Source organism: Peromyscus leucopus, chromosome 23, assembly GCF_004664715.2.
Source record: "Peromyscus leucopus breed LL Stock chromosome 23, UCI_PerLeu_2.1, whole genome shotgun sequence".
Lineage (NCBI taxonomy): Eukaryota > Metazoa > Chordata > Mammalia > Rodentia > Cricetidae > Peromyscus > Peromyscus leucopus.
In genome coordinates this window covers 26,807,098-26,824,253 of record NC_051082.1, presented here as the reverse complement: position 1 = coordinate 26,824,253, position 17,156 = coordinate 26,807,098, and the positions used below count along the sequence as shown (strand labels likewise).

The window sequence follows — 17,156 nt, the reverse complement described above, 5'->3', positions numbered from 1 at the left end:
GTTTCTCTGTGTAGCTTTGGAGTCCATCCTGGAACTCACTCTGTAGCCCAGGCTGGCCTCGAACTCACAGAGATCCGCCTGCCTCTGCCTCCCAGAGTGCTGGGATTAAAGGCGTGCGCCACCGCCGCCTACCCAAACGGTGTTTTTCAAACCGCGTCTCTCGCGCCTGCCTCGTTCGCCAAGGCTGCGGCGCTTCCCCTCTTCACCCGGCGCGCCCGCCGCGTCGGGGGCAGTGACGTCAGCGGCGGCGCGCGGCGCGGTGTACCCTGGGATATTTAAGTCCGCTCCGCGGCGCGGAGCCGCGATGTCTCCGGCGGCTGCGGCGGCTGGCGGAGTCGAGCGGCGGCGGCCCCCGCTGGGCGTACGGGAGGGCCGGGGTCGGGCCCGCGGCTGCGGAGGACCGGCGGGTGCCGCGGCACTCGGTCTCGCGCTCCTGGGCCTCGCGCTCTACCTGGTGCCCGCGGCGGCCGCGCTGGCCTGGCTGGCCGTGGGGGCGAGCGCGGCCTGGTGGGGCCTGAGTCGCGAACCCCGCGGCCCGCGGGGCCTGTCGTCGTTCGTGCGGGACTCGCGCCGCCCCCCGCGGCCCGCGCTCACCGCTTCGCCGCCTCCGGCCAAGTCAGCGGCCAACGGCAGCCTCTGTGAGCCCCGCAGCCCTCTCGGAGGCCCCGACCCCGCCGAGCTCCTGCTCATGGGCAGCTACCTGGGCAAGCCCGGCCCGCCCCAGCCTGCCCTAGCGCAGGACCCTCGGGACAGGCCGGGCCGCCGCCCACCCGCATGCTCCCCGCCGCCCGCGTCGGCGGCCCAACGAGTCCACCACGTCTATCCCGCGCTCCCCACCCCGCTCTTACGATCCTCCCGGAGGCTGCCCCATCGGTAAGTTATGGCGATCTTCCAAGGGTCGCTGCGGCTTTAACCTAGGGCTCAGCCTGGAAATCCGATTTTCCCTTACCTTCCTTTTTTTTTTCTTCCCTTTGCCTTTCCCCTAGCTTTTCTTTCTTTTTATTCCTCCCCCTTTCCCTTTCTTCATTACGCTCCTGTCTCTTTACTATCTTTTTTTTTTAAAGGTAGGGTGTTTGGTGACCCAGGCTGGCTGACCTCGAACCCTTTCTTTGGTTGAGGCTGTCCCTGAACTCCTCATCCGGACTGCCTCCACCTTCTGGATGAGGAGTTCGAGGACAGGATTACAGTTTGCATCTTCACACCAGTTTGTATGCTGTGCTGGGATCGAACCCGCAGCTTCATTCATAGCAGGCAAGCACCCTGCCCATTCATTCCCTGGCCTTTGGTTTTAGGCTTTTTTTGGAGACAGGCTCTCTTGTAGCTCGTGTTGTCTCTTGAACTCACTCTGTAGGTGAGGATGACTTTGGACGGCTGACCCTCCTGCTTCCACCTACAAAGTGCTGGGATTACAGGTGTGCTCCACCACAGTCAGCCTAGATTCTGGATGAAAGCATTTTTTTTTTTAAATTGCATATGCATGCGCAGTTCAGAGGACAGCTTGCTGGAGTCTTTTCTCCTTGCCCCATGTGGGTCTCTGAGATTGATGTCAGGTTATCAGGCTTTTGGCAGCAAGCGCCTTTACCCATTCAGCTGCTTCCGCTGACCCTGATAATATGTGTTCAGTTGAGGATGAATACCTGATAATGTTTAGCTTTCCTCTGTATTGGTGATTTAGTGCAGACAAATTGAACAAAATTATCTCTACACACCCCAACCACATGTGCTTTTCTTCTGAAGTACCTGTGTGGGCAAGGTTTTCAGTTTACCTCTTAATTGGTTGAAGACCATGGTCGAGACAGCCATTAAGCAACTGATATTTTCTGCCCTTGGATGGAATGGGAGAAATTTGCCATTAAAATGCTCTGTTCCCTGTTGCTTAGAAAGATTTAAGATCTGAGCTGTCAGTGATAGAGTGCTCTGTCTAGCATGCTCACACCCCTGGGTTTCGTCACTGCCAAAAATAAGAGAGGTTGATAGTCTCTGGGAAAGAAGTGTTAGTGCCTCTGTTTCTGCAGTCCGTCGAATTTGATGCTCTCTTAAGGCTCTGTGGTTCCAGCATGTGTCTCCTATTCTCTACAGAGATTGTGGGTCTTTATCCAGTCGATTCGTTATAACACCCGAAGACGATATCCCATTCAGCAGGCCCAGTATTCCTTGCTTGGGGCACTGCCAACAGTTTGCTGGAATGGTGGCCACAAGAAGGCTGTGCTGTCTGCACGGAACTCAAGGATGGTGTGTAGCCCAGTGACAGTGAGGATTGCCCCTCCAGACAGCAAGTTACTTCGCTCACCAATGTGAGTATGGGTATGAGTGAGTGTGTGTGTGTATAAACTGTTTGCAGGTAAGCACCTGCACCTGCGTGGAAACCAGCAGAAAGCCTCGGGTCTCCCTTAATTGCTCTCACTTATTCCCTTGAGGCCAGGGTCTCTCCCTGAACCTGAGGCTCACGTTTCAGTCTAGCTGATCAAGCCCTAGCCGACCTCTTGTCTCTAGTTCCCTTGGAGCTGGGGTTGCGGGGGTATTCGGGATACCTAGATTATTGTGTGGGTGCTGGGATCCGAACACCAGTCCTCCTGATTGTGTAACTCTTCATCACTGAGCCATTTCTGCATACATGTATGCACACACATACACACATACATGCTCAGTCACACTCTATTTATTTATAGACCAGGCTGGCTTCAAACTCAGGATGATCTGCTTCTGCCTTCTCACTGTTGGGATTACAGGCATAGGCCACCAGGCCTGATTTACTAATCATCATAGTTTCTACACATACGTGAGTTAAGGACTCAATTGTCAGTTAGCTTCTGGTTTCTGTTCTCTACGTGATAGTTAAAATATCCTGTTTCTAAAATCCTGTCTTTGATCATAGGCCAGAGCAGATGCTCAACACAGCACTGTCTTCACCATCGAGTAATGCCCCAGACCCTTGTGCGAAGGAGACTGTGCTGAGCGCCCTCAAGGAGAAGAAGAAAAGGACAGTGGAGGAGGAAGACCAGCTACCCCTTGATGGCCAGGAAAACAAGAGAAGGTACTGATCAGAAGAGTACTTAACTGCCTTCCCAGGGGGACTCCAGAGAATTTGTTCAAGTATAGGTGATTTCCATGAAGGTGATTTCCAGCTCCAGTATGAGCCTGGAAACAGCTTGGTAGTAGGGGCTTTAATATACTGTTCTTTTGTTTGTTTGTTTTTTGTTTTGTTTTTGTTTTTCGAGACAGTTTCTCTGTAGTTTTGGTGCCTGTCTTGGATCTCAATCTGTAGACCAGCCTGGCCTTGAACTCCGTCTGGCTCTGCCTTCCAAGTGCTGGGATTAAAGGCGTGTGCCACCACCGCCCAGCTTACTGTTCATTTCTTAATGCATGGGTGTAAAAAGAGTCCTAATTGGTCTTAGCAGTAAAAACCCGGAGTCAAATATGGAGTAAATGCTGAAAGACCATAGAAGCAGAGCATCCAGCCACTAGAGAGACTTGTTACCTCTAGGAATCCTCAGCCTGAAAAGGGTGAACTCCTGTCTCCACCCAGCCAGATCACTTCCTGTTTCCTCCTCCCAAGTGCTGGCATTAAAGGTGTATGCCACCACTGCCTGGCCTCTATGGTTAACTAGTGGCTGGCTCTGCCCTCTGGTTTCCAGGCAAGCGTTATTTGCCAGAACATAGACAAAAATCTCAGCACACATGGGTTAAGTGAGCTACAATTCCCTTGCACTTAGACTCTGCGTTATGCAGGAGTTTACCTGCATTAGAATGCTTGCCCCATCCCCTGTCCCCCTCCCGGTATTCAGAGGAAGATTGGTGTTAGACTTTGCAACCCAAGGTGGCCTTCAACTCTTGAGTCCTTCTACCTCCTAAATGCTGGATCATGGGCTTGTGTGACCAGCCATCAGCTTCGGATACTAATCTGTTAAGTTTTATTTTCAAAAGAGAATGTTCAAAGTCTTCTCCAATCGTGTTTTTCTGGTATTTAATTAAGTGCCAATAGTATTGCTGAAAGAAGTGTTTGTCCCAGCCAGGGGGTGGCGGTGCACACCTTTAATCCCAGCACTCAGGAAGCAGAGGCAGGTGGATCTCTGAGTTCCAGGACAGCCTGGTCTACAGAGTGAGTTCCAGGACAGTGAGGGCTGCACAGAGAGATCCTGTCTCAAAAAGGAAAAAAAAGTACTTGTCCCAAAAAAGTAAGAAGTAAAGGACTACTGCATACTAGGCAAGTGCTCACCTGCCGAGCCACAGTCCTAGTTCCTCACCGGAGCACTCAAGGCAAGGACTGAGCCGTACACCCAGCCTCCACTATTTTTTCTAATTCAACAATGTTTATCAGGCACCTATTGTGTACAGACCCTACTCCTCATCCTCATAGGACTTTCAAGGCAAACAAATTTATATATACATACACACAGATACATGCATATATAGTGTACATGTATGCACATATGCCTGGAGTTCAGAAGAGTTCAGAGCTCCCGGAACTAGAGTTAAAGATAATTGGGAGCCACCATGTGGGTGCTGGGAACTGACCCTGGGTCCTCTGCAAGAACAGCCAGTGCTTTAAACTACCAAGCCAGTTTTTCCAGCCCCAATTTCTGAAATCTTAACATTACATCGCATTCATCTGTTGGGGGGTGGGGGCTATCAGGAAGGGATGCATACATGCCACAGAAGAAATGTGGAAGCCAGAGAAGAACTTGGAGGAATTGGTTCTCTCCTTTCCCATGTGGACTCAGGATTGTATTCAAGTCATCAGGCTTGGTGGCAGGCTGACTACCCACACTGTTTTTCTGGGATGGGGTCTTTGAGCCAGGGTTTTTTTCTTCTGGAGCCCTGGCCTAGCACTTGTTTTCGGGGTCAGGCTGGCCTGGAACCTAAGGGCAGTAGCCTCTCCGTGTGCCAACACTCCTGGCAAGACATGTATTTAAATGGTTAAAAAGCAAGGTAATTACAGATTGTAAGTGCATGAGGATTGGAAATGGAGTGTTGGAAGTAACGAGGCCTCGTGATGTGAAGAGGAAGGGCTAGCTCTCTTAGCAGACAGTAGATCACATGCCCAGGGAAGAACTGTCATTGTCCGTTTCCTGGACAATTCATAGCCCCAGATTTTAAATTGACTTTCTGATACTAGATGACAAAATGAAGTAAAGGAGATTTTTTTCTTGACTTCTTTTTGAGACAGTTTTTGTAGCCCAGTCTGACTTAGAATTCACTGTGTAGGAGCCAGAGGGTGGTGGCACACACCTTTAATCCCAGCACTCAGGATGCAGAGGCAGGTGGATTTCTGTGAGTTTAAGGCCAGCCTGGTCTATAGAGCGAGATCCAGAACAGCCAAGATAGTTAAACACAGAGAAACTGTCTCAAATAAAGCCAAAATAAACAAATAAAAAAATAAATAAATAGATTTTACTATATAGTCCAGGCTAGACTAGAATTCATAATCATTCTGCCATAGCCACCTGAGTGCTAGGATAACCGTGTGCATTGCTGTGCCCCACTCTAGTTAGGGAGATCTTTATTGGCACATGTATTTATGGAATAAAGGATGTTAGAGGAGTTACAGGTGTGGCAAGTTAGCATTGTGCTGATGCCCCATAGCTGAGCAGGGACAGCAGATGGTCAGGGAGGCAGGGAGAAAATGACAGCCATTGCAGTCCTGGTAGGTTTCTCATGTTCTTGTTTGTTTCTCATGTTCTTTAGGATAATTCTTTTTCTTGGCCCTGGTACACCTGTAGCTGAGGATTCCATATTATTTTTCCCATAATTGGAGTTTAGCAGTGATCACTGGAACCATGAATGGACTCTTGTGATTTTTCCGAGATAGTTTCTCTGTATAGCCCTGGCTGGCCTGGATCTCAGAGATCCTCCTGTCTCTGCCTCCTGAGTGCTGGGGTTAAAGGTGTGCGTCGTCGCTGCCGCCACCACCCAGCTCTTTAATTTTTAAAAAAGATTTATTTATTTTTAATGTACATTGGGCCTGTATTTATGTCTGTGTGAGGATGCCAGATCCATGGAACTGGAGTTACAGACATTGTGAACTGCCATGTGGGTGCAGCCAGGTCCAACTGCTGAGCCATCTCAACTGCTGAGCCGTCTCCCGAGCCCCCTGAGTACACACTTGCGTGTAGTGTACAGTGCTTTCCTAACAGCTCTGGAGCACTAGGGGCTCTGTGGACTGCTACCTATAATACAGCTAAATTTATGATTATAATATTTTGATATAAAATCAGCCACTAAAAACTGATAAGTCTTTCAGGCATGGTAGCTAGCACTGTAGAGGTTGAGACAGGAGGATTGGAAGTTCAAAGACAGCCTGAGGCTAGCTAATGAGTTCTTATGTAGTTTGGACAGAATAACAAGAACTTGATTCAAACTTTTTTCCTTCTTCTGATGCACCTGAGTAGTTGAGGTGTATTAGAGTCTTTCTTGCTCCCTAGTTACCGGGACCATCTTAGAGTAACATACTTTCCAGAACTGAGTGGTTTGAAACAAACCTTTTCTTGTTTACCGTGGAACGTATACTCTACAGAGGGAGTGCTGGGCCCCAGGAGTGTGAAGAAATATGCCGTTTATTGTGTTTGTGTGTGAGTTGGTTCACACATGGAGGGCAGAGCCCAGCTTAGGAGGGTCAGTTCTCTTTTTCTACTTGTGGGTCCAGGGGTTCCCAGAATCAAACGTGCTTTTACCTGCTGAGCTAATGGCAGCCCAGGAAACCCTTAAAGGGTTGGGAGGACAGGCCCAATGTCTCACGGAGGACTGTTTTGCTTTCTCACAGGCGCCATGATAGCAGTGGGAGCGCGCATTCGGCATTCGAGCCCCTTGTGGCCAACGGAGTCCCCGCCGCGTTTGTGCCTAAGTAAGTGACTCCTGGGTACTGGGGTCATGCTTCGCAGAAGTGCGTTTTGACAGCCGGTGCTGTGGCTTTCCTCTTTGCTTTCTGCCTTGAGTCCAGTTCACACTCTGAAATCTGGAAGAACATTTGGACTAATTTGCCATGATTAGATATTTTCTCTCCAATTTCTTCTGATGTTTTTCCACTAATATGAGTGGAAAACACAGAGCGGGTCCTTGTTTAATGACATCATATATTGTGCTAATGTTGCGGTAATCCTTCTGGAGTGCGCGCTCCGGCACCAGGGAGAGTGGAGGGGAGGAGATGTCACAGGGGACCAAAGCCAGGAGAGCTCCTGAAGGGCTCTGACAGCGGCCCAGTTTACAGTCTCACTTCATACTCTAAAGCCGCAAGGTGGGGTGAGATTTTACAGATGTGAACATGCCAGTCACCTTGTTCTAAAGGCATACATTATAGTTGACAGGTGTAAGCTTTTGTGCTCGGGTTGTTAAGGACAACAACCTTTGGTTTCTCCAGGTCATCCTGTTCCAAGTAGCAAGTGAAGCCCTACTTAGAAATGGGCAGTACACACAGTGCTTTAAGTGAACCACTGAAGAAACCCATAAGTCAGTGTCGAATCATTGGTCTGTTCTGTCTTATTCTGCTCTACTAACATGCTATAGTTGACCCTTCACAGAAGGATCACAAGGTACGAGCTTCTGCTGTGCAAGAAATGTAGCATGGAATTTAAAATAAATACTAAATATCTCACATCTGAGTTTAAAATGTTGGAGGAAGTTTGGGTGCAAGGGACATAGGTTCCAGTATGGTAAAAGGCTGTCTGTGAACCCTTGCATTCAAAATTCAGCTCCCTTGTACTGTACTTCGGGAGACATGCACACATGTTGTGGACCACCGAGATGTGAAAGGTAAAGGCTGGGCTGGGGAGGCGCCTTTGGAGGCTCTATCTAGCCTACAGTTTCAGGGGAAACCCACACCTGTGGGAGCTAGCTGAGATAGTGGTTCTCTGGAACTAAAGCGCTGCTGTGTGAAAGGAATGGACCACCTGGCTGGCTTTGGCTGCAGACGGGTGCTCGGGGGAAAGGAAACGCATCTTGCTGCAGTGTCAGCCAACTGGTTTGTGGTGGATGTGGGGTGCCCTGGGACATAACGGGACCATACTGGGTTTCGAACCAGGGTTGTTTAGGAAATCAGTCAGTACCCTTAACTGCTGAGCCAACTCTCTTCTGTCAGGGGACCATACTGTAGCAGAGTTAGGAACACAGGCCTACAGGGAGGCTCATGGGAGGTTTCTTTTTGGGTTAGAGGCTCAGGAGAGTGGTTGGTTCTTAACTCTGATTTTTCTCTGAACAGCTTTATTGAGGTTTCGTTAGCAGACGTTCAACTGTCTCCCTGTGTGTGGAGCCACAGTCAAGGTGTATTCCTTCCCTCCAGCCCCAGGCGTCTGCTCTGCTCTCTGCACTCCCGTCAGTGTTTCCCATGCTGTGCTCTACCCAGTCACTTTGTCAGATACGGGCAGCCATGCCATTTGCTGATAATGCCCATGAGAACACCATGGTCTTCCTGCAGGCTTGCTCAGAAAGGTGTGTTGGAACCGTGCAGGAACTGTTAGAAATGGTAGAAGAAAAGCAGCATGTCTACTTTTTCCTTCTGTTAGGCCTGGCTCCCTGAAGAGAAGTCTGGCTTCCCAGAGCTCCGATGACCACTTGAACAAACGGTCTCGAACCTCCTCTGTGAGCTCCCTGCCTGGTACCTGCACAGGCGGCATCCCCAGCTCCAGCCGCAATGCCATCACCAGCTCCTACAGCTCCACCCGTGGCCTCTCCCAGGTATGTCTCGGCTGCGAACAGAGGTGCAGACCACTTGCTGTTGCCTTGCATTGGACCAGTCGCTAGGCTAACAGCAATTCAAAGCCTTAAATAGCAAATAAGACCTAGACCTGTGGGCCTGAGCAGACTGCAGATCTGTACAAATGGAGCTGCTCCTGCATGGACCGAGGGAGACCAGTGCAGTAAACGGTACCCTCTGGTTGAAAGGGTTCGTTCAGTTTGGAGTGCAGATGAGATTTTAAGAGACAATTTAGTACAAGTTTCTAAAACGTGACGTAGTTGTCATTCTTGCTTTGAGTTACTTCCTAACTATGGGTAGGGAAGCCAGGCAGCTTGGTGCCAGGCAGGTTTGGTGGTATTAATGTAGACATTGACACCAGTAGCTGTGTGGGCTTGTGCAGGTAGATCAGTTACCTTTTTGTTTGGTTTGGTTTTTTGAGACAAGGTCTCATGGATCCCTGGCTATCCTGAAGTTTGCTACGCCCCTCAGGCTGGGCTCGAACTTGTAGTAATCCTCCTCCTGCTTCTGCCTTCCAAGTACTGGGGTTTCAGGCTTGCACCACCACACCCAGCTTGTACTTTTTAATATGCATAAGCTGATTCTGATAGATTGTCAAAATCTGCAGAAATAGAGGGTGTGTTTTTTACTGTAGATAATCCTTGTCGGAATATATAATGGGTACAAATATTATCTTAATATGGTTTTAAAAACTTTTAAGATTTTTTATTTTAAAGATTTATTATGTATAGTGTTCTGCCTGCATGTACGTCTACAGGCCAGAAGAGGGCGCCAGATCTCATTACAGATGGTTGTGAGCCACCATGTGGTTGCTGGGAATTGAACTCAGGACCTCTGGAAGAACAGTCAGTGCTCTTTACCTCTGAGCGATCTCTCCAGCCCCGAGATTTATTATTTTGAGGGTGTAGTGGCATACTCTAAGTTTGAGGCCAGCCTGATCTACATAGTGAGTTGTAACTAGGGCTATACAGTGAGACTTGGACTCAAAAAAGAAAAGAATTGTTAATTTTTATTTATTTGAGCCTGTGTGAGTTAGGTGCTCACAGAGGCCAGAAAGCATCCAGTCTCCTAGCACTAGAGTTACAGTACTTGTGAGCAGTCCGAGTGGGTGCTGGGAACCAATCCTGAGTCCTCTGCAAGAATAGCAAGTGCTTCTTAACTGCTGAGCCATCTCTCCAGCCCCTCAAAAAGATTTCTTTTTATTTTGGTTTGGTCTGACTGTGTCCTGGAACTCACTGTGTGGACCAGGCTGGCCACAAACTCACCGAGATCCCCCTGCCTCTGCCTCCTGGTGCTGGCCTGTTGTCAGGGGTGCCCTTAGCTCTGCCCTCTGCTTGACTTGCAGCTGTGGAAGAGGAGTGGTCCCACCTCCTCCCCCTTCTCCAGCCCAGCTTCCTCCCGCTCCCAGACTCCAGAGAGGCCAGCCAAGAAAACAAGGTAGTCACCTTTGACCTCCGGGCACTTGTGCTTGGGGGGTGGGACGGGACTTAACAGGGATTGGCTGTTGGGCTCTCTGTTGACTCTGATTCAGCAAATCAGAGTCAAGCCCTGGAAGAGCAGCCGAGCGAGCGAGCGAGCGAGCAAGCGCCTGCTACAGTTGCGGCCCTGTCGTGCAGTCTGAGCACACTGATGGTTTCCCCTGCCCTGTCCTACTCCAGTGGGAGGTGCAGAGTGGATGGGGCAGCAGGGAGCCTGGCCCCAGGCCCGCTCACTCTTCACTGGAGCTCAGCTCCTCAGGGATCAGGTCTGTCTTGTCTGGACCTGCCTGCCGCCACCCAGCCTTTTTGATGTTTTCACCTGTCCCGGGCCTGCTCCCTCACCAGCTCACTCCTAGCTCCCCGCACTAACCCACTGTTAGAGCCTGAAGGTACGGTCTGGGGCCCTGGACTTGGCAGGCTCCGAGTAAGATTCTGTATTTAATTAAAAGACCAGTTGCTCGTGACCTCTGTCAACTGCCCACCTTCATTTCTACAAGAACTGTGACATGTGACATGCTGAGACCTAGAGCCTTGGTCTCTCCAGACTTCAGCCCTGTGTGAGGGAGGGAGGGAGGTGCTTTGCAGTCCGGGTAGTGTTCCCAAACAAAACCTAGGCTTTTCACAACCCCACAGAGAGGAGGAGCCGTGCCCCCATTCCAGTTCTTCAGCTCCCTTGGTAGCAGACAAGGAGTCCCCAGGAGAAAAGGGTAAGTGGAGAAGCCATGTGGACTAAAGGTGGTCTGCAGTGGAGAGGAACAGCACCATTGAGGTGACAGACCTCGCTCTGTCTGGGACGATGGCCTTGCCCTTGCTGGGTCCTTAGTGTGGGAAGTGGGAAGGGAGAAAGGCAGCCGGTCCAGTGCAGAGTGTGAGGACTGGCAGGTGACAAGCTCATGGCGGGGGGCTCTGGGTCCCTGCCATCCCCGCAGGTGCAGTTGTGTGCACCTTTGAAATGACATTGCAGATAGGCCAACAAACCTGTGTTTGTCTGTAGTTACAGATACAGCCACCGGGAAGCAGCAGAACTCTTGGGCTTCCCCACCCACGCCTGGCAACTCTGGGCAACGCAAACGCAAGGTGCAGTTGCTGCCCTCCCGGCGAGGGGACCAGCTCACCCTGGTATGTCTTGTCCCTCCTCCCTCCCTCAGCTCTTTTAGGTCAGGAGGGCTGGGAGCAGGTTTCTTCCGCTTGTGGGGTCGGCCTAACCTGTCTGTTGTCTTGAGCAGCCTCCACCCCCTGAGCTCGGCTATTCCATCACTGCCGAAGACCTGGACATGGAGAGGAGAGCCTCGCTGCAGTGGTTTAACAAGGTCTTGGAGGACAAGATGGGTAAGGCTGTGGCCGAGCGCAGTGTGCTCTGGGGGGCTTTGGGCTTCGGGTCAGTCTCCTCGGAAGAGAAGTGCTAGAATACTTGACTTTCCTTTTGAGTCTCCTCTACCCCAGGCTGTCTTCCATTCAGAACCCTGCTTCAGCCTCCCAAGTGCTGGGCTACAGACGGACGGGTGCCACCACAGCCAGCTCTTGAGTTTTTTGTCCCCTGATTTCACCAGGAGTCAGTCTTATGACCAATAGCTGTCACCAACACTGTTCCACAGGGCCTGGAAGTGTTGTTTCGTTGGTGGAAATGATGTTACTGTCTGGCCGCGGGTGGCCTCAGCCTCCCAGTCCAGCACTGGCCATTACCCCCCCCCCCCCAGCTTTTGTCCCTTCTCTGGGAAACCTGCTTTGGGTCTTCACTGAGGCCTGCGGTCCAGTGTGCCTGCCACCTGGGAGGTTAGGGAAACATTTCTGAAGAAACTTTGGGCTCAGCTTCCTGTGCCTTTGCTCTGGAACTCTCATGCTAGAAGATTCTCTCCTCCTCAGACGATGCGTCCACCTCGGCCAGTGAACCCCCACCTGCTGCCAATCCTCCTTTCACATTTACCCCGCCTGCTGTGGCTCCTGCTGCCTCCGCAGCCTCCCTCCCGGCTCCTAGCTCTAACCCACTGTTGGAGAGCTTGAAGAAGATGCAGGAGTCTCCAGCCCCGCCATCCTCAGGTGAGCAGGGCACTCTGCCCTGTAATGACGGGCTTTGGATGTGAAGGGAGTGTAGAGCCTGTGGGTTCTGTGCTTCAGAGTGCCCTGGTCTGGAAACTGGAAGGCAGGCTGTCACACTGGGTTCCTGATTCCAGGCCAGCTGCCCCAGCTGCTCTGAGCCTGGGTCATCTGTGAAAATGAGGTCTTCCTTAGGAGGTGTCTGCAGTATGACGTGATCCATCCCATAAGGTGTCCTAGCTTTCTGGATCCCAAGCCTAGAGTAGCTGAAGTCCCTTTCTTTCTTTCTCTCTGGGTAAGGCTGGTGGGCCTCGCCAGCCTGTCACATGTGCACATGCCTGCATGCTGCAGCTGGGCTTCTCACTGGCGTGCAGCCGTGGGCTCAGACAGACACTCCCTTGCTGGGTTGGTAAACAGGGTGGGTGTCTGCGTTAGATGATGAGGCCTGGGTAGGTAAGTAAGTAGACATCAGAGCTGTGCTAATGGCCTGCCTTCTCTTCCCTTCATGATCACACTTGAGCCCCCATTCGGCTCCCCTGCTTCCTTCCTTCTTTCCTTTCCTTTCCTTTCCTTTTTCCTCCTTTCCTTTCCTTTTTCCTTTTTCCTTTCCTTTTTCCTTTCCTTTTTCCTTTCCTTTTTCCTCCTTCTTTCCTGGAGTCTGGGGTAGAAATAACAATGCCTCCTGCAGTCCTGTGCAGTGGTGTACTTAGTGGAGGATACAAGCATGCGAAGTGCCACCTGCAGACCCCTCAGAACTCACCTCACTTCCTCTGCTTCACAGAACCTGCTGCGCCAGCAGCTACTGCAGCCCCTTCGCCCCCGAAGACCCCCAGCCTCCTGAGCCCTCTGGTCTCACCACTGACAGGGCCGCCGTCGGCCAGCGCCTCCTCAGACTCCAAACCTGCAGCCGCCTTCCTGGGGCTGGCCTCTTCTGCATCTGCAACACCACTCACTGACGACACCAAGTCCCCTGGAGTCCCTCAGGCTGAGCAGCCTGGCAGCACCCCAGCCTCCTCGGCTCCCTCCCCCACCCCAAAGCCCAGCATGCTGTTCGGGATGCTGAGCCCACCCGCCACTTCCTCCGCTTGCCACGCCCGGCCCAGCTTGTGCTTCTCCCATGTTTAAGCCCATTTTCCTGGCCACCCCCAAGAGTGAGAGTGAGGGCCCCTTGCCATCCAGCTCCTCCTCAGCCACCACCACCACTTCGTCCAGCACCTCGCTCGCCACCACAGCCAGCACCCCAGCTCCCACTTTCAAGCCCATCTTTGACAGTGTGGAGCCCTTTCCAGCCATGCCCCTGGCAGCCCCCTTCTCCCTGAAGCAGACAGCTGCTGCCGCCACCACGACAGCCACCCCATCCCCTCTCTTCACTGGCCTGGGCACTGCCGCCTCCACAGCGGCCTCTGGCACCACAGCCTCTGCCTCCAAGCTCGTGTTTGGCTTTGGAGTGACCACGGTGGCCAGCAGTGCCAGCAGTACGGTGACGTCCACCTCGCAGACACTTCTTTTCGGGGGAGCGCCCCCTGTCACTGCTGCCAGTTCTGCCCCGGCCCTGTCCTCCATCTTCCAGTTCGGCAAGCCCCCTGCCGCTGCCGCCGCCACCGCGGCGTCTGCAGTGGGCACCTCCTTCAGCCAGCCCCTTGCCAGCTCTGCCCAGACCGTGGCCGGCGGCAGCGGCACTAGTGGCTTCGGTGGCTTTGGCAGCACCCTCACCACCTCCTCCTCGGCCCCCGCCACCAGCAGCCAGCCCACACTGACCTTCAGCAGCACCGCCACCCCCACCTTCAACATTCCCTTTAGCTCCGGGGCCAAGCCTGCGCCGCCGCCGGCCTACCCTGGAGCCGCCCCGCAGCCCACGTTTGGAGCCGCTGGCGGGGCCAGCAAGCCAGCCCTGGCCCCGAGTTTCGGCAGCTCCTTCACTTTCGGCAACTCCGTGGCCTCGGCCCCGTCGGCAGCCCCGGCAGCGGCCACCTTTGGCAGCGCTGCACAGCCGGCTTTCGGCGGATTGAAAGCCGCAGCCTCCACCTTTGGCACCCCTGCCAGCACGCAGCCGGCTTTCGGGAACACCACGTCGGTGTTCTCCTTTGGTTCAGCCACCACCTCCGGCTTTGGAGCCACCACGCAGACCACCACCAGTGGGAGCAGCAGCTCTCTATTTGGCAGCTCTGCGCCGTCCCCGTTCACTTTCGGTGGCTCAGCCGCTCCGTCTGCCAGTGGAGGCTTTGGGCTCGGGGCTACCCCAGGCACCAGCTCCACCTCTGGGACTTTCAGCTTTGGATCGGGACCGAGCGGGACCACGGGCACCACCACCTCTTTTGGGGGAAGCCTGAGTCAGAACACCCTGGGCACACCCAGCCAGAGCTCACCCTTCGCCTTCAATGCGGGCAGTGCATCTGAAAGCAAGCCTGTGTTTGGAGGTAAGACTGGGGACCGTGGGAAGACTTGTGCAGAACAGCCAGCAAGTGTGTTAGAGGCCCGCCAGCCGTCCAAGCTCGTGAGGGATGGAGGGCCCCTGCGCAGCCAATAGCGCTTCTTTCTGGAGGGCTGGAGTGGTAAGACCTGTCCCGAGGAGGACCCAAACTCAGTTCCAGCACCCACACCAGTGGCTGTCGCCTGCCCTAGATGCGGCTCCAAGAGCTCTGACGCCGCTTTCTGGTCTGGTCTCCACAGGCACTACACTTGTGCACATACCTACGTGTACACACACACACACACACACACACACACACACACTTTTTTAATCCTAAAAAGATGTGTGTATGGGTGTTTTGATGCATGTATGCCTGTGTACCATATGCGTGCTGGTGCCCACAGCAGCCAGAAGAGGGTGTTGGATCCCCTGGGACTTGAGAACTGCCATGTTCATGCTAGGAATTGAACCTAGATTCTCTGGAACCATTGAGCTCTCTCTCCAGCCCCATTAAAAAACAAAAATCCTAATGCCTTTGAGGAAGTGATGAATGGAAGGGAAGAATGTTTGTGGTTATGGGTTTGTGTACAGCCACATCTAGCTTTACTTTATATGGTTACTCAGCATACACAGCAAGCACTCCCCAGCCGTCTCCCCAGCCCATTCTAATGTACTGTTGTGTGTGTCTATGTGAGCGACCGCTTCCGAGTAACTCAGGCTGCCCTCAAACTCCAGATCTTCATACCCGAGCTTCCTGAACGCTGTGGTAGTAGAGAGCCATGCAGGCAGCAGGGGAGGCTGTGGGCACAGCACAGGCAGGACCAGGTCTGTGAGCAGACAACAGGCAAGAGTGGCTGGGTAGGTAAGGCTGGCAGAGACGAGACTGGTCCTAGCAGGCTTCACTGTTTGCGTTTTAAATATCCCGGGAAGTCATAACAGAATTTCAAGCTGAGGGGTGAAGAGATCTTGATGCTGTGTGCAGGCTGAAGTTTGGCCCTAAATGCTGCTGATTGCTTTGGTAAATAATGGCGAAGCTCCTGGGGAAGTGGGGAGGTGGGAGGCGGGTCTGTTGAGTGAGTCATCTAGAGCAGTGAGGAAAGGGATAGAACCAGAGACGGTGGACCATTTGCCAGGTGGTTGGTTCATAGGTGGAAACGGGATGATGAGTTCATGCAGCCTCCCGAATAAGCTGGTGGACGGGGCTGGGGAGATGGCTCAGCAGTCAGTGCTTGCCACTTGAGTGTAAGGATCTGAGTTCAATCCCAGTGCTCAACAGCTAGGTGAGGCGGTGTGTGCCTATAATCCAGTGCTGAGTGTGGAGGAGGTAGGCAGATCCTATGGACTGGTTGGCCAGTCTAGCCAAAATAGCCAGCTGCAGGCCGGTGAGGAGAGACTCTGGAATGTGAGCGTCTGGCTTTTATACACTGCCATGAATGAGTGAGTGGTAGGTACCCCAGTGCAGTGCACACACGGCACGGATGACACACGGGGCCAGTTTGCATGGGTGCTTTGTTCTCGCTAGTGGTGAAGTCACTTGAGAATGGTGATGGGCAGGCGATGGTTCAGGGTCCTTTGTGGGGAAAAGGAATGATTGACAGGTGACATTGCAAAGGACCAGGACTATTTATAAGAACCTGGTGGTCCACACCAAATCAGTAGTTGAGCTGCGTGTGGTGTGCATGCCTGGTATCCGGGTACTTAGGCTTGGGCAGGAGGTTGGAGAGTTCCAGGCCAACCTGGGCTACATAGCAGACTCAATCTCAAAAATAGCAAAACAGAAGAACTGGGTGTCTGAGGTAGGAGGGCTGAGAAGTGGTCTGGAAGCAGCATCAGAGCAGGGCAGGCCTGAGATAATTGCACAGGCAGAGCAGGAGCCGTTCCCAGAGGACATCCTGGAGGGGTTCGCGGCCCTGCACGGTGAGTGTGAAGGAAGGTAGGGAGCCAGGGAGAAGAGAGGCAGGGCAGGGTTACCCTGACCGCCCCACACCTCCGGCTGCACTTGGACGTGGAGGGTGGCAGAGGCCAGCTTCCTCGGCACTGGGTGCTGAGGACCGGTCTGACACCTGCCCGGTCTCTGCAGCTTTTCTCTCTCCCCCCTCTAGGCACAGCCACACCCACCTTCGGGCAGAGTGCCCCTGCCCCTGGAGTGGGCACCGCAGGCAGCAGCCTCTCATTTGGGGCCTCCTCAACACCTGCCCAAGGCTTTGTTGGAGTTGGAGCTTTCGGTAAGCAGCCAGTCTGTTGCCAGCATGACACCCCTGTCCCTTGGGTCAGGAGTGACCATGAGGACAGCAGGTGGCTGGCCCTGGGGTCTAGGGAGTTGGACAGTCGAGTTGAGTCTTCTCAGGAGACTCAAGCATTTAGGAAGTCAGGTGCTGTTTTGCACAGGTTTATTTTTATGTGCATTGATGTTTTTCCTGCATGTTTACGATGGGTTCCCGCCAGCTTCCGAAGCCCTGGTGGAACACCGATGCTCCTGCTGTTGACCTGACTCCCCAGAGCGAGGCACAGGAACGTTGTCTGTGGCAGCCGCCGCCTGATGAGCTCT

The 17,156-nt window shown here is 53.0% G+C and overlaps 1 protein-coding gene across 1 annotated transcript in view; it reads left to right on the top strand.

The window, feature by feature from the left end:
- Window positions 1–281: 281 nt before the first annotated feature.
- Window positions 282–17,156, top strand: part of Pom121c (POM121 transmembrane nucleoporin C) — an 18,860-nt gene continuing 1,985 nt past the window's right edge. The window contains 14 exon segments of the mRNA XM_028860657.2: window positions 282–873; window positions 2,080–2,117; window positions 2,120–2,294; window positions 2,876–3,034; window positions 6,761–6,841; window positions 8,496–8,667; window positions 10,032–10,123; window positions 10,798–10,871; window positions 11,159–11,283; window positions 11,391–11,493; window positions 12,028–12,201; window positions 12,980–13,284; window positions 13,286–14,615; window positions 16,711–16,833. Of these exon segments, the coding sequence (XP_028716490.2) occupies window positions 305–873; window positions 2,080–2,117; window positions 2,120–2,294; window positions 2,876–3,034; window positions 6,761–6,841; window positions 8,496–8,667; window positions 10,032–10,123; window positions 10,798–10,871; window positions 11,159–11,283; window positions 11,391–11,493; window positions 12,028–12,201; window positions 12,980–13,284; window positions 13,286–14,615; window positions 16,711–16,833 (3,520 nt within the window). The 5' untranslated portion in view covers window positions 282–304.